The sequence below is a fragment of the Dendrobates tinctorius genome, unplaced genomic scaffold (assembly GCF_039654945.1).
Source record: "Dendrobates tinctorius isolate UK_male_01 unplaced genomic scaffold, ASM3965494v1 ptg000097l, whole genome shotgun sequence".
In the NCBI taxonomy this organism is placed as follows: domain Eukaryota; kingdom Metazoa; phylum Chordata; class Amphibia; order Anura; family Dendrobatidae; genus Dendrobates; species Dendrobates tinctorius.
Window position 1 is genome coordinate 23,107,224 of NW_027361765.1, and position 16,463 is coordinate 23,123,686.

A 16,463-nucleotide genomic window follows, 5' to 3' on the forward strand; every position below is an offset into this window, starting at 1 on the left:
GACCTATCTACTGCCAGCGCTTCACCTGCCCGAGGTCGTCATCCAATTGGTACCCCCGGGGCCTCATCTGTCCTGCGGTTCTTGATGTCAGGGCCACCCCCCTGACTGTCTCTTCCCGTCAGTCCCCTGGTCGAGCTCTCCACCGTTGTCAGTCTTCTGCTCCTGAGCTCCTCCCGGGACTAGACTCTCCTGGAACCCTGTCCTGTCCTATTTATCCCCTCCCTCGGGAATTTCCCTCCAGGGTTCCTATCTCCTCGCCCCCCATGACTAAGCGGTCTCATTTCTTTTGTCAGCTATGGCATCTGCTGCTCTGAGAGAAGAGCTGCTCTGCTACATCTGTCTGAGCACTTATACAGATCCTGTAATGCTGAGATTTGGACACAACTTCTGCCGGGTCTGTATTGATCGTGTGCTGGATACAAAGGACGGGTCTGGAGTTTATTCCTGTCCTGAATGCCGAGAAGAGTTTCAGCAGCGGCCAGCACTGATGAGGAACTTTGCTCTTTGTAAGATTGTGAAGAATTTCCGGGAAAATGAGCCACATCAGGAGAAGACCTCCGGGATCTGCTGCACTTACTGTGTGGACTCTCCGGTATCTGCTGTTAGATCCTGTCTACACTGTGAGGCTTCTCTGTGTGATAAACACCTGAGAGCTCACAGCAAATCAGCAGAACACATCATATGTGATCCCAGCACTTCTCTGGAGAAAAGGAAATGTTCTGTCAATAAGAAGATCCTGGAATATTACTGCACTGAGGACGCTGCTTGTATCTGTGTGCCCTGCAGTTTGATTGGGGAACATAATGGACATAAAATGGAGTCACTGAATGAGGCCTCAGGGAGGAAAAAGAAAAAATTGAGAAATGTTCTCCAGAAACTGATCACAAAGAAAGAGGCGACTGAGGAAAGAGCCCGGAGTCTGGAGGAACGCAGGAGAAAAGCTCAAGAAAAAGCAGCTGGAGAAGCCGAGAGAGTCACTGCCCTGTGTGCAGACATCAGGAGACGGGTGGACGACCTGGAGAAGAAGGTCCTGAGTGAGATCTCCAGGCAGGAGAAGGAAGAGTCACTGTCTGCTTTGATCCATCAGCTGGAAATAAAGAAGGACAAGCTGTCCAGTAAGATGAGACTGTGGCGCCCCCAGGAGTATGGTTGCCACAGTGGCATTACCTTCCTCCTAGGGAGTGTGATGTCATGCTTGGAAGCAATAAAGGGTCTCTCTATCAGTTAATCACAACACACAACACAGTTCTCATTCCAGGCCAGCAGAGGGAGCTCTGAACCAAAACTGGGGGAAGAGCTACTCTCTGGGGGCCAGGAAGGGAAAATTAGGAGTTCATGTGAGGAGGGTAGTGATGGGAAGTTCGGCTCTTTTTGGTGATCCGGCTCATTCTGCTCCGCTCACCATAAAGAGCTGGCTCTTTTGGCTCTTTAAACGGCTCTTTTTTTACATAGTCATCGTTCTAGGTCTTTGCCTGTAAAGTGAGAGCCTCATTATACCCCTGTATAAGGATCTAGTGACGCAGTGTAGACTGTTATTCAGCATTGCTGTTTCCTCAGATAGTCAGCTCTTGTGATCAGGCCCCGACTCCTCGCTCCGGTCTCTCCTGTACAGTGAGGCCTCATTATACACCTGTATAAGGATCTAGTGACGCAGTGTAGACTGTTATTCAGCATTGCTGTTTCCTCAGATTGTCAGCTCTTGTGATCAGGCTCCGGCTCCTCGCTCCGGTCTCTCCTGTACAGTGAGGCCTCATTATACACCTGTATAAGGATCTAGTGACGCAGTGTAGACTATTATTCAGCTTTGCTGTTTCCTCAGATTGTCAGCTCGTGATCAGGCCCCGGCTCCTCGCTCTGGTCTCTCCTGTACAGTGAGGCCTCATTATACCCCTGTATAAGGATCTAGTGATGCAGTGTAGACTGTTATTCAGCATTGCTGTTTCCTCAGATTGTAAGCTGGTGATCAGGCCCCGACTCCTCGCTCTGGTCTCTCCTGTACAGTGAGGCCTCATTATACCCCTGTATAAAGATCTAGTGACGCAGTGAAGACTGTTATTTAGCATTGCTGTTTCCTCATATTGTCAGCTCTTGTGATCAGGCCCCGGCTCCTCTCTCCGGTCTCTCCTGTACAGTGAGGCCTCATTATACCCCTGTATAAAGATCTAGTGACGCAGTGAAGACTGTTATTCAGCATTGCTGTTTCCTCATATTGTCAGCTCTTGTGATCAGGCCCCGACTCCTCGGTTGTAGCCTTACCATGTATTGTGGCATTTTTTATTCATGTCCTTTGTGAATTAGTAAGTGATGTGATATGTGTTGATGCACATGATGCCTCCTGACCCTGATGCAAACGCAGGTTTGTGAGTCCCTATGTTAAGTATAGGGATGTAATCTTGATCAGGATGCATCAGGATTGCTACACATCACAACGCACCGTACCAAAACGCTAGTGTGAACGCAGCCCCACTCATGCAGCCCCTAACCAGGTGCCCCCATGTTATATACATGCTCCCAATACATTTTATTATCATTACCACACTATAACACAGGGCGCAAGCCCTTCTAGTGAGGCGGGAGAGATCACTGTATGACAGAGCAGCATGCGTACATAGTCTATATTATATCTGCATACTGGTCCCATACAGTTTCGTCACTTTCCCATACAGCACATCCCTCGCTTCCGAGCATGCTCAGTGACGCAAAACGGATCCCTGCACACGGAAGCACATGGATCCGTGATGTCCTGGATCCGTGCTCCATAGAGCTCCATTTTAATTCCAGACGTGTAGCCGCGGATCCGTGCGTCTCCCTGTGCCCGTGTGTTTTTCAGATGACACAAAACTGCAACAAGTTGCGTTTTTGTGCATCTGATAAAATATGCAGACATGCGGATCTGTGGGAAACCCTTTGGCTGTGTGCCCACGATGTGATTTTTAAGCATTTTTGCCGCGATTTTCGGTGTGAAAACGTTTAAAAATCGTGTATAGAACGCACCCCATGCATTCCTATGGCATTCCGCACATGCTGTGCTAATGCTGCGCTTTTTTCCCGACGGAATCGCATCGCGGAAAAAATCGCAGCATGATCATTCTTTTGTGCGGAATCGCAAAGAATTGCCGCGATTCCGCACTCATAGGAATGCATGAGAATCGCTTACTTCCCGCATGTGGCTATGCCCACCATGCGGGAAGTTAAGCGTCTCATGTGCGGTTGGTACCCACGGTGTGGAGGAGAGGAGACTGTCCTCCAGGCCCTGGGTACCATACCCCTGTAAAAAAAAGAATAAAAAATAAATCTGGGTATATTTACCTTCCGACGTCCCGCGCTGCATTCCCGGCCTAAGCGTTCCCAGTAATGCCTTGCGGCAAGGTCCTGTGATGACGTAGTCTCGCATGACTCTAGCGGTCTCGCAAGATTGCTATAGTAACGTGAGACCAACGTCATCACAGGTCTCGCAAGGCATCGCTGGGAACGCTGAGGCCCGGGAATGCAGCGCGGGACGTCGGAAGGTAGATATACACCGATTTTTTATTTTGTTATCATTTTTAACATTTTATCTTTTACTATTGATGCCTCATAGGCGGCCTCAATAGTAAAAAGTTGCTCACACTTGTCAAACACTATGTTTGACGAGTGTGACCAACCTGTCAATCACTTTCCAAGCGATGCTTCAAATCGCTTGGAAAGTGCTTGAGAAAATCGCTGCAAAATCGCGAACAGAATCACGGTAAAATCGCTGTGAAATCGCGCTGAAAAAAACGCGCGATTTCTGGGAAGGAGTCCGGTTTTCAGTGTGCGTTTTAACACGCAACGTGGGCACATAGCCTTAGGGCTCATACTCGCGTGATTCTCGTGCGAGTCTCTCGCATGGAAACCTGGCACTGCTGCCGGCACTGGGACTGGAGCGTGCGGCTGCATAGAAATACATGTAACCGCATGCTCCGGTCCGAGTGCCAGCGGCAGTGCCGGGTTTCCATGTGAGAGACACGCACAAGAATTGTGTGACTCTCTCGCTAGTGAGTGAGCCCTTAGCAGCAACAACTGACGTCGTCTATCCTCCTCCCTGTTGTCCTGAATCCTCCTGGCCCTGCGTTCAACGGGATCCGTTACATAGTGGCACTAACGCACCCTTTGGCCGCAATGATACTAACGCATCCAAAATCGGCATGATGCGTTACTTCATGACGTACCCTTGAACGTGGTCTGCAGCATTTGGAGGTGCGTCATGAAGTAACACATCATGCTGATTTTGGCATGCGTTTGGTTGCGTTAGTAGCATTGCGGCCAATGGGTGCGTTAGTGCCACTATGTAACGGATCCCGTTGAACGCAGGGCCATTAACGCAATGTGAACCTGGCCTAATACTATGAGAAGATGATATACCAAACAATGTGCTGAGTCTCTCCTCCTACACATACCATATACTGTAAGTATACACCATGGATGAGGGGCCAGTAAAGTAGATCTTTCTTCGGGACTAAAGGTAACGCACAGGTCATTGCAGATGATGATGATGACAATGTGCTGAGTCCCTCCTCCTACACATAGTCACGGGCCATATATGCCATGGAGGAACTGGCAGTGTATATTTGGGACTGAAGGGTTAACTCCCCTGCATTTATTCACAGTCCTCTCCTGACTGCTCCTCCCCCCAGATGAGTCACAGTCAGGCTTCAGTAAGCTGGGTCTGATAAGTTGCTGAGGCGCCAGAAAAAAAACAAAAACAAAAACAGCTCGTTCTCCCTGCAGAGTCAGCTCATTTCGTTCACAGCAGGGAGCCGGCTCTTTGAATTGGATTATTCACGAACGACACATCAGTAGAGGAGGGCAATGTGTGTGGACGTGGAGGAGAGGAGCTGGAAGATTGAGCAGAGTTGAGTGCTCACTTGTAGCTATAGCGCATGATCTGGAGCCCGGTCTCCAAGGTTGTATGGATACTGATGTTCCTGCACCAGAAACCGGAGGAATAGGAAGCTGTAAATGCTCTGTTCCCACATAAGACTTGGAGGCACAACAGCAACATGTGAGCCAGAAGAGATAGAAGGCTACAGCTGTCTGCCATACGAGGGAGTTCTAAAAGAGAACAAGAAGGAGGAACTTCAGTGTAACACAGTACTGCATGTACCTCAAATAAGCACTAGAAAGGAGACTACAAAACCCATCTGATAGAGAGATTCCTAAGTTGCTTCCAGGCCGGCCAGCCTCTGTTCCATCTGTAATCTGGACCCTGGACTGCATTTACAAAGCACAGTAAAGGTAACGTAAACTGCACCCTGTTGTGTCATTGCATTCTTCCTGCAAACCCTCCAGCACTGCTACATCTCTGTGCTAGACACAACACCCTCTTCCTCAACACCTATTACCACTGCCCTGGGATCACAGCTCCACCTGTGGGGAGCTATTACATCTTGCTGCCTTATACCATTGTCCCAGAGGCCTGTAGCGTCGGCTTAAACCCTTCATTGTCGATCACCACAGGTGGCGTCACGTATTATCCACTTATAAACTTTAATGAGCCACTCTCAACCCCTTTTACATGGACGCCCAGGGCCACAGTGTCATGTCGGACGCTGTTCACACCACAGCATCCGGCAGGCAGAGGTAGTTCCACCTCCAGCCACTATAGCCTCAGTGGCGCCGGCTTGATCTTCAGGCTCTCGGGGGTTAATCCTGCTGGAGACCAGGTTGGATGGTTAGTCACGCCCACGGTCTTTAAATAGTCATGCTGGCCTATGGGCGTCGCCGATTATAGCTTGTGTTTCATACCAAGTGGTTCCAGTCTGGAGTGGAGGTGTTCAAGAGAGAGAGATTCATATCTGGTGTCGTATGATCCGTCGTTATCCTTTCTCCTTCCCATATTTGTGTTTAGTTGTGCCCTGTTTACATTACTGTTTATTCCTGTGTGTGTGCGGCGCAGTGCAGTTTAAGTTCTCCCTGTCTGTCATTATTTGTGTGGGAGCTTTGGTGGTGACTTCTCACTGGGTGGAGGGTGGAGGGTTAAGTGCAGGGCTGAGCAGGAGATAAGGAAAGGTCGGAGGCTCAGGCATTTGCACCTTCAGCAAAAACCCTGGGTTGAGGGTCAGACAGGGTTTCCCCTAGTAAAGGGACACCACAGGGGCCCCGGGTATTTCAGCCTTAGTTGAACTAAGCCCCCGTGACATTATAATCGGCCCACATTTTTTCAGGAGTCCATGGATCCATTAGATTCCATAACCCGCCAGTTGGCGGCGCTGTCCATACAGGTCTCCGAGTTGAATGGGGCAGTTCAGCAGCAGGGCCTGGTAGTAGCAAAGGTGCAAACGGCATCTGCAGGTATCGGTGCAGAGCCGAAGTTTCCGCTGCCAGAACGATTTTCAGGCGATCGCAGCAAATTTGTCGTATTTCGGGAGGCCTGCAAATTATACTTCCGCATGCGGCCAATATCCTCAGGTAATGAGGCCCAGCGAGTAGGGCTGGTGTTGTCATTACTGAGTGGTGACCCCCAAGCATGGGCATTTTCCTTACCACCTGACTCTGCTACATTTCATTCGGTCGATAATGTTTTTTCTGCCCTCGGGCTCATTTACGATGACCCTGACCGACTGGCTCTAGCGGAATCTAAAATCCGCGCCCTCCGCCAGGGGGAGCGCTTGGCAGAAGACTATTGTTCGGAATTTCGCCGCTGGGCTGTAGACACACAGTGGAATGACCCAGCACTGCGGAGCCAGTTTATTCATGGGGTATCAGGGAGGGTGAAACAAGCCCTCCTGATGTATGAGACTCCGGCATCATTGGAGTCTGCCATGAGTTTGGTGATACGTATTGATCGCCGTTTTCGTCAGGGGGCACAGGAGACGCTACCTCTGGGGGAAAACAGAGGTGCAGGTGTGGTTGAAGTAGATGAGTCCCCTGAACCTATGCAGATTGCTGGCGTGGCACAGGTTCAGCCTCGCGCTCCGGGAGTCCGGAAGTCCGGAGCATGTTTCTACTGTGGTAAAGGAGGTCATTATGTTAACGTTTGCCCGGTACTACCTAAGAGGGTCACACCGGCGGAAAACTGTTAAGCTCAGAGGGTATGGAGGAGACCCAACTGAGCGTATGCATATCCTCCATGATGGTATCTCAATGTATGCTCCCTGCCAAGGTTATTGTCGCCGGCAGAGAGCTACCTATATCAGTGTTTGTGGATAGCGGTTCCGCCACCAATCTCATAGATGAGGAGTTTGCACACACCGCCGGGTTTAAGATTGAAAAACTTCCTCACCCCATACAGGTGGTGACCATTAATGCTGTTCCCCTCCCTCAAGGGGAGATTACTGAGTTTGTGGCAGAGGTGAAACTCCACATTGGGGTCCTACATTCTGAGTCGGTTACATGTAGGGTCCTCCGTAATCTCCCAGCTCAAATGGTCCTGGGTTTTCCATGGCTGTCCAGGCACAACCCGGTAATTGATTGGAAAACTCAGGACATAGTACAATGGAGTGGTTTCTGCCAAGACAATTGCTTGGCCACATGTGTGTCCGCCGTGACGCCCAGCCTGCCGGAGGCTTTGCAGGATTTCGCGGATGTTTTCTCTGAGAAGGGTTGCTCAGAACTGCCTCCACATAGAGCCTATGACTGTGCTATTAGGTTAAAACCCGGGGCCAAATTACCTAAGGCCAGGATGTTTAATATTTCTGGTCCTGAGAGACAAGCTCTGAAAGACTACATCGCGGAGAGTCTGAGCAAAGGTCACATCCGGCCTTCGTCCTCGCCTGTAGCCACGGGGTTTTTCTTCATTAAGAAGAAAGATGGGGGGTTACGCCCGTGTCTGGATTTCCGAGAGTTAAACCAGATTACTATCCGTGATCCCTACCCAATGCCGTTGATCCCGGATTTGTTCAACCAGGTAGCGGGGGCAAAATGGTTTTCCAAGCTGGACCTCAGGGGGGCGTATAACCTCATAAGGGTCCGTCAGGGGGATGAGTGGAAGACGGCGTTTAACACTCCTGAGGGTCATTTTGAGAGTCTGGTTATGCCGTTTGGGTTGACCACCGCGCCTGCCGTTTTCCAACATTTTATTAATGATGTCTTTGCTCATGTCCTGGGGAGATTTGTGATTGTATACCTGGATGATATCCTCATTTATTCTAGCGATCGGGACACTCATTTGCAGCATGTTAGGCAGGTGTTACAGTTGCTCCGGGAGAACCAGCTCTATGCTAAGCTGGAAAAATGTTTATTTTTTGTCCAGGAGTTGCCCTTTTTGGGATATATTGTGTCCGCAGATGGTTTTAAAATGGACACCGCTAAGGTGCAAGCGGTGTTGCAATGGGAGAGGCCGGAGAGTCTGAAAGCACTCCAGCGGTTCCTTGGGTTTGCGAATTATTATAGGAAATTTATAAAACACTTTTCGACTGTCGCCAAACCGCTCACGGACATGACAAAAAAGAGTGCCGATCTGGCGAACTGGCCTGAGGTGGCTATACGTGCATTTGAGCGTCTGAAGAATAGTTTTGCTTCAGCCCCCATTCTGGTGCAACCAGACGTGTCTAAACCTTTTGTGGTAGAGGTTGATGCGTCGGAGGTGGGAGTGGGGGCAGTACTGTCTCAAGGCTCGTCCTTGAGCGAGATGCATCCATGCGCCTACTTCTCCAAGAAGTTGTCGCCGGCCGAACGGAATTATGATATCGGCAACAGGGAGTTGTTGGCCATCAAACTGGCTTTTGAGGAATGGCGACACTTCTTGGAGGGGGCGGCTCACCAGGTCACAGTTATCACCGACCATAAGAATCTGCTCTACCTGGAGTCGGCCAAGCGTCTGTCTCCTAGGCAGGCTCGCTGGGCATTGTTTTTTACTCGTTTCAATTTTCTTGTGACTTACCGTCCCGGGGCTAAAAACACCAAGGCGGATGCTTTGTCTAGGTGTTTTCCGGGGGAGAACCTCGGGAAGAGCCGGTACCCATCCTCCAGAAAGGGGTAGTGGTCTCGGCTCTGACGACTGAGGTAGAGGCGGAGATTGCCGAGGCCCAAGAGGAGGTACCACCAGGACTTCCCGCCAACAAATCATTTGTACCCCTGCATCTTCGGCCTAAGGTGTTGAAGGAACACCACGATTCGGTACTGGCTGGTCACCCAGGGGTGAAGGGCACCTTAGAGCTGGTATCGCGTCGTTTCTGGTGGCCCAAAATCCGGCAGGACGTGGTCTCGTACGTGGCAGCTTGCATCACGTGCGCTAGGGCTAAGTCACCCCGAACCCGTCCTGCTGGCACGCTACAGCCTCTGGGGGTACCCAATAGGCCATGGACAGAAATCTCCATGGATTTTATCACTGACTTGCCAGCCTCGGCAGGGAACACGGTCATCCTGGTGGTGGTTGACCGTTTTTCAAAGATGGCGCATTTTGTGGCGTTGTCCTCTTTGCCCAATGCTAAGACGTTGGCTCAGGTATTTGTGAAGGAGGTGGTCAGACTCCACGGAGTACCGTCTGACATAGTATCTGATAGGGGTACGCAATTTGTGGCGAGGTTTTGGAAAGCTTTTTGCTCAAGGTTGGGGATCAAGTTGTCACATTCATCGGCGTTTCATCCACAGTCTAATGGACAAACTGAGCGCATGAACCAAAATCTAGAACAGTATTTACGATGCTTTGTGTCCGACAACCAGGAGGAGTGGTCTACTTTCCTTCCTCTGGCCGAATTCGCATTAAATAATCACCGCCAAGAGTCATCAGGAGAGTCTCCATTCTTTTGTGTGTACGGTCAACATCCTCAGTTTTGTACCTTACGTCAGGGTGACTCCGGGGGTGTCCCGGAGGAGGATCAGCTAGGAGCCCAATTGTCATCAGTCTGGAGGCGGGTGAAACAGCGTTTGTTGAGCATGAGTGCCAGGTACAAACGGGTGGCTGACAGTAGATGCGTGCCAGGTCCGGACCTGTGTGTGGGTGAATGGGTGTGGTTAGCTACGAAGAACATAAAACTCAAAATCCCTTCTTTAAAACTGGGTCCAAGGTTTATTGGGCCTTTTAGGATTTCTGCCATCATTAACCCAGTAGCTTATCGGTTGGAACTTCCCGCGGTGTACAAGATACACAACGTGTTTCACAGGGCTTTATTGAAAAAGGTGGTAGGCTTGGTGGACACGACGCCGATGCCACCTCCAGTCATGGTGGATGGCGAGTTAGAGTTCGAGGTCGCCAAGGTAGTGGACTCTCGAGTAGTACGCCGTACTCTTCAGTATTTGGTGCACTGGCGGGGGTATGGTCCAGAGGAGACGTCTTGGGTTCCAGCCTCAGACATACATGCGGATCGGCTGGTCAGTTCTTTTCACCGTCGTCATCCGGACAAGCCGGGTCCTATGAGTCTTGAGGGCCCTGGGGTCCCTCGTATGAAGACGGGGTACTGTCATGTCGGACGCTGTTCACACCACAGCATCCGGCAGGCAGAGGTAGTTCCACCTCCAGCCACTATAGCCTCAGTGGCGCCGGCTTGATCTTCAGGCTCTCGGGGGTTAATCCTGCTGGAGACCAGGTTGGATGGTTAGTCACGCCCACGGTCTTTAAATAGTCATGCTGGCCTATGGGCGTCGCCGATTATAGCTTGTGTTTCATACCAAGTGGTTCCGGTCTGGAGTGGAGGTGTTCAAGAGAGAGAGATTCATATCTGGTGTCGTATGATCCGTCGTTATCCTTTCTCCTTCCCATATTTGTGTTTAGTTGTGCCCTGTTCACATTACTGTTTATTCCTGTGTGTGTGCGGCGCAGTGCAGTTTAAGTTCTCCCTGTCTGTCATTATTTGTGTGGGAGCTTTGGTGGTGACTTCTCACTGGGTGGAGGGTGGAGGGTTAAGTGCAGGGCTGAGCAGGAGATAAGGAAAGGTCGGAGGCTCAGGCATTTGCACCTTCAGCAAAAACCCTGGGTTGAGGGTCAGACAGGGTTTCCCCTAGTAAAGGGACACCACAGGGGCCCCGGGTATTTCAGCCTTAGTTGAACTAAGCCCCCGTGACACACGGACCGGGTCACCGCTACTGTGACACTTCCCTCTGAGATACCGGCCCGGTACCGAGTACCCCACTGCCCTGGCGGGCGACCCAAGACACATTGAGGAGCTGTGTAACATGACGGATCCACTGAGTTTCTTACAGGATCCAGACACAGGTGTCATGTGTGATCCTGAGGAGGAGGAAGGTGGTGAGGACATAGAGGGACATGATAAACAGCCCCATGATGGAGATGACCTGGATGTGGCTGTGATCTCACACACATTACACACATTGAGTGATGTAATATCAGGCATAAGGAGCGGGATCTATGTGGTGAGTCCTGCAGACATATTACTGGATGTAACCACAGCTAGTAATAATCTCCTTATATCAGACGACCTGAAAACTGTGACCTGGACAGGAGAGAAGCAGAATCGTCCAGAAACAGCAGAGAGATTCCAGGATTATCAGGTGATGAGCAGGAGAGGATTTATCTCAGGAGGATATTACTGGGATGTGGAGAGCAGTAGATCAGGGGGTTGGACAGTGGGGATGTGTTATCCCAGTATGGACAGGAGGGGGTGGCATTCACTGATTGGAGATAATAACAAGTCCTGGAGTTTGCGGAGATATAATAATAATCAGTATTCAGTGAGACATGACAAGAAAGTGATCCAGTTACCTGACAAGATCTCCAGTGATAGATTCAGGATATGTCTGGATTATGAGGCCGGGCAGTTGTGCTTTTGTAGGGTTGGTGGACCGGGCTGAGGGGTGGTCCCTCTGTATACCGCGCAGTAACGTACAGACACAAGATGGAGGCAAGTTTCGGGTGCAACAGGTCCAAGTTTATTCTCTTGCCGTCCACACGACGGCCTCACAGTACACCACAATCCTCTTCCAGGCTCTCCGGTTACAGAACACTTTAACGTACCGTACTCTCAACAGGGACGTATATATGTTTCATCCCTTTTCACACTCTGACGCCCTGGCAGCTCCGTCACTGTGGCTGCCGTAGGCCTGTACACCAACAGTAATTTTACTGGTCATACGTCGTTCAAAATACGGTGTCCTACACCCGGTGCCTCATCTATACTGCGGTACTTCTTGTCAGGACCACCCTCCTTGTCTTCCTTTCTCCTCAGTCCCCTGGTTAGGTTTTCCTCACAGCACAACAACTGTCACAGTGTCCTTATCACTTGAGCTCCCCCTGGGGACTGGAACTTTCTGGAACCCTCCTTCAAATTTATAACTTTCCCGGTTCCCTGTAACTCCGCCCCCATGACCAACGGTTTCTTAGCCCTAAGCTGATGTCAAGTCCTATGCTCACACTCCTCCCTGCCCTCTAATGTCAGTTCAAGGTACTGCACGTCACCTACACTTTTGTAGGTGTTTTCCCTTTTTGAAATCTGAGCAGTGAGTCCGTCCATCAGGTCACCTTCCCTACACTTTTATGAGCTGTGTGACCCCATCAGACACTTACACACCTTCACTGCCACCTTCTCCAAGCCCCCTTCATGCTGTATTATTTGTATGTAATGATTGCTTGACAATAAAGAAAACATGAGTGTCAGTGAAAGGTGACAGGTTTTTTAACCACTTCCTGACACTGCTAATTTCTGTTTTTGCATTTTTTTCCTCCCCTTTCTCCAATATCCATAACATTTTCATTTTTTTTCTGCTCCCATAGATGTATGGGGGCTTGTTTTTTGTGAGACAAGTTGTACTTTTGAATTACACTGTTCATTTTACCATTTAGTGTAATGAAAACGGTGACAAAATTTCCATGTGTGGTGAAATTGTGGAAAAAAACTGCAATTCTGTCATTGGTTTTTGGGAATTGTTTTTATGCTGTGCATTTTATGGTAAAAAATGACCTGCAGTACGATTCTCCTTATCAGATTGATTCCAGCCATACCAAACTTATGCAGTTTTTTATTATTTTAATGCTGAGATCACACATTCCAGAAACACAGCCGAGTCTCGCAAGTTAATACCCGGCACTGCCGCCAGCACTCGGGAGCTGAGCGTGCAGCTCCATGTATTGCTATGCGGCCTAACACTCCGATCCGAATGCCGGTGGCAGTGCCGGGTATTAACATGCGAAACTCGGCCGTGTTACTCGCATGTGTGATCCCGGCCTAATAATGAAAAAAAAAAATCATAAATGTGTAAAAAAAAAAAAATTCTGATTGTGTCGCTATTTTCTGAGACCCATTATGTTTTCATTTTTAGGTTGATGGAGCTGTGTGAGGGCTTATTTTTTGCAGGGCAAAAGTGTTTTTATTGATACCATTTTGATCTCTCCTTACAGCATTATTTTGTGCTGTTGCAGCCACCAGAAAACCCGCAATTTTGGTATTTTTATTTTTTCTGTTTATTGCGTTTACCAATTGGCTTAATTATTGTTATATTTTGATAGATTGGATTTTATGGATGCGGCAATATCACGTTTGTGCATTTTTACTTTTCTTATTATCTTTATTTTTAATGGGAAAAGAGGGGTGATCACATTTTTAAGATTTTTTATTTTATTTTTCATATTTTTGAAAACTGTTTTTTTTATTTACTTTCTTACTATTTTTATTAGTTCCCTTATGTGTCTTGACCCTGCGATCGTCTGATCGCTTATGCTGTATACAGAAATACCACAGTATTGCTGCATATTGTAAAAATCATAGTCTCCTTTAAAGCCTTGCCACAAGAAGGGTTTCACAGGACTTCTGTGATGACTGACAGGAGGTCTTCAATCGACCCTTGGATCTCATAGTAAGCCATCGGCGCACTGCGATGGCGTCACGGGGGCTCCGATGGGTGAATACAATGATGAGCCCCCATGCTGTGAAGAAGGTTCCATCTCTTTACCCCACAGATTGCTTCAATGTCAAGATTTTTTTATATAGAATATTTTTGTTCTTGGTGTCACATTGATTGTACTTTACCTCCTACATGTTCAAGGTCCATTCCTTCTATTAATCCATTGTCTGTTAATTAGAAATAAATCTCTATTAATAAATTGACTATAGATTTCTCAGCTGGGTCATTCTGGTCCCCTAATTAATTTTACCATGAGCCCTTTACATTCTGTATGTGATGTATGATATACAGGGCTGGCATCAGCAACCGAGCAAGTGCTGGGCCCTGGACAAATGGGGGGCCCACTAGTGGCTGGGACACAAGGGGGACCGGGCCTCTCCCCCAGCAGATGTGCAGGGCCAACTGTTTCTTCTTCACTGCTTGAGCCATCACTTAAACAAACATGGCTGTGCACTGTGCGGCTGTGTCTGCTAGTAATGACAGGGCTGGGCCGACACACAAGTTAAATTAAAGTCACAGTCCGGCCCAGCCCCATCATTAGTAGCAGACACAGCCGCACAATGCACTGTGTACAGCCATGTCTGTTTAAGTGACAGCCATCAAGGAGCGCGCCCTCAATGGTAAATGCTAGACTGTATGGGCTCCTTTCAGGTGTGACGTCAATTCCAGAGGCGTGTCATACCGGGAGGGGGCGTGTTCTGACAGCAAAGGCAGGAAGAGAAGCCTCCATTACACATTTGTCTCGGCTGTCTGGTGCTTTGTCTGTGACCAGCAGGGAGCGAGGTCAGCGTCGTCAGTGACAAATTGGAGTGTTTATTCACAGGTTGATGTCTTCTTAGATTTTTGGTTGATGGGGGCTATCTAGTGGGATTTGGGGGCTTAATGTTTGGGTCATCTGGGAGATGTTGGGCTAGCGGAGGGGAGGGGGGGATTAATGCACGCTTGTGGGTTCTGGTTGGTTCCCGGGGGGGTTAATGCACGCTTATGGGGTTGGGGGGGTTAATGCATGCTTACGGGGTCTGTTTGGGGTCAGGGGGTTAATGCATGCTTGTGGGGTCTGCTTGGGCTCCCAGGGGGGTTATTGCATGCTTGCAGGGTCTGTTTGGGCCAGGGGGGGTGGAGGTTAATGCACGCTTGTGGGGTCTGGTTGTACTTCTGGGAGGGGTACTAATGCATGCTTGTGGAGTCTGGTTGGGCCTCGGGGGGGTGTTAATGCATGCTTGTGGGATCTGGTTGGGTCCCGGGGGGTTAATGCACGCTTACGGGATCTGTTTGGGGTCGGGGGGGTTAATGCATGCTTGTGGGGTCTGCTTGGGCTCTCAGGCGGTTTAATGCACGGTTGCGAGGTCTGTTTGGGTCGGGGGGATTAATGCATGCTTGTGGGGTCTGCTTGGGCTCCCGGGGATTTAATGTGTTAATGCATCCTTGCATGGTCTGGTTGGGTCCTCGGGGGGGGTTAATGCACATCTGCGGGGTCTGGTTGGGTCCTGGGGGGTTAATGCACGTCTGCGGGGTCTGGTTGGGTCTCGGGGGGGGTTAATGCACGCTTGCGGGGTCTGGCTGGGTACGGGGGGATTAATGCACGCTTGTGTGGTCTAGTAGGGTCCCGGGGGGATTAGTGCACGCTTGTGGGGCCTGGTTGGGTCGGAGGAGGTGGTTAATGCTCGCTTGTGGGGTCTGGTTGTGCTTCTGGGGGGTACTAATGCACGCTTGCGGGATCTGGTTGGGTCCCAGGGGTGGGCTAATGCACCTGTCATGATCCAGGTTGGATTATGACAGATTTTGCACAAGTAACCTTTTTTTTCCCTTTAAGCTGTTTGCTTAAAGTTAGTTTTGCCCCCGGTGGCCATTAGGGTCATTACACTGTGGTTGTTTTAGTTCTAGTTTTGCCCCCGGTGGCTGTTAGGGTCATTGCACTCTGTGTTGTGAACTCATTTTCTGGTTTACCTCTGGCTTCTGGTGAGGGTGCTGGAGCTGGCTGTGTTGACAGAGGAGTTGTGAGTTCTCCATCCGGGCTCCCTCTGGTGGTAACAGTAGGTAATGAAGCTGATCTAAATGGCAGAGACCTGCCACCTGAGGAGGAGGACTGTGAGTGGACATCAGGAGTCTCTGACTGGATTTAAGACAGTCGACTCCCTAATTTTGTGCTGGTGATTTTTTCCTGCCCTGAGGTTCTGGTTTCCAGCTCTGTTCCTGCCTTCTCAAGCTAAGTGTGCTCTTCTATTTTTCTCATGAGATTTGGTCTGGTTTACTCAGTTTTTGTGGTCAGCCAGCCCCTGCTGGGGCTGTGCTGAATTTCCATTCTTATGTCTCTGTTTATGCCAGTTTGTTTTTTGTCCCTGATCAGATTGGTCTCTTTTTGCTCTGTCTTCAGAATATACCAGAGTGCTGATATAGGGAATTGAAGTCTAGCGACTTCAGGGTTTTTGTAATCAGAAAGTGTTGGACATTTTTTGGCAGGGTTTTTGTGTGTGATTGCAGACAGCATCTTTCCTTTCCTGTCCTTTCTAGTTAGTGTGGGCCCCATCGTTTGCTCAGCCTATCTTTCTATCTGTGTTTGTGTTTTCATCTTGTCTCACCGACAATACAAGTTTGGGGGCTGTCTATTGCTTTGGGGCCTGCTCTGGGGCAGTTTAGATTTCCCCTTTTCTTGCTTTAGGCTTATTTAGTTCTCCAGCTGTGACGAGGTGTCTAGGATCATCGTAGGC

General features: G+C 49.4%; 1 protein-coding gene across 1 annotated transcript; it reads left to right on the forward strand.

Annotated features, from left to right (window-relative positions):
* The first annotated feature begins 295 nt into the window (after nucleotides 1-295).
* LOC141098982 (E3 ubiquitin/ISG15 ligase TRIM25-like) lies at nucleotides 296-13,178 on the forward strand. Its single transcript, XM_073587035.1, has 4 exons — nucleotides 296-1,128; nucleotides 11,052-11,678; nucleotides 12,372-12,469; nucleotides 13,174-13,178. Exons 1-4 carry the CDS (start codon nucleotides 296-298, stop codon nucleotides 13,176-13,178), a joined length of 1,563 nt encoding a protein of 520 aa, XP_073443136.1.
* The last annotated feature ends 3,285 nt before the right edge of the window (nucleotides 13,179-16,463 follow it).

Bases quoted from the DNA above. Each gene is read 5' to 3' on its own strand.
- LOC141098982 (XM_073587035.1), top strand. From the start codon at position 296: ATGGCATCTGCTGCTCTGAGAGAAGAGCTGCTCTGCTACATCTGTCTG. The intron at 1,129-11,051 runs GTGGCGCCCCCA...GGGCGACCCAAG, and splicing joins CTGTCCAGTAAGATGAGACT to ACACATTGAGGAGCTGTGTA. The intron at 11,679-12,371 runs GTGCTTTTGTAG...TCCGTCCATCAG, and splicing joins GATTATGAGGCCGGGCAGTT to GTCACCTTCCCTACACTTTT.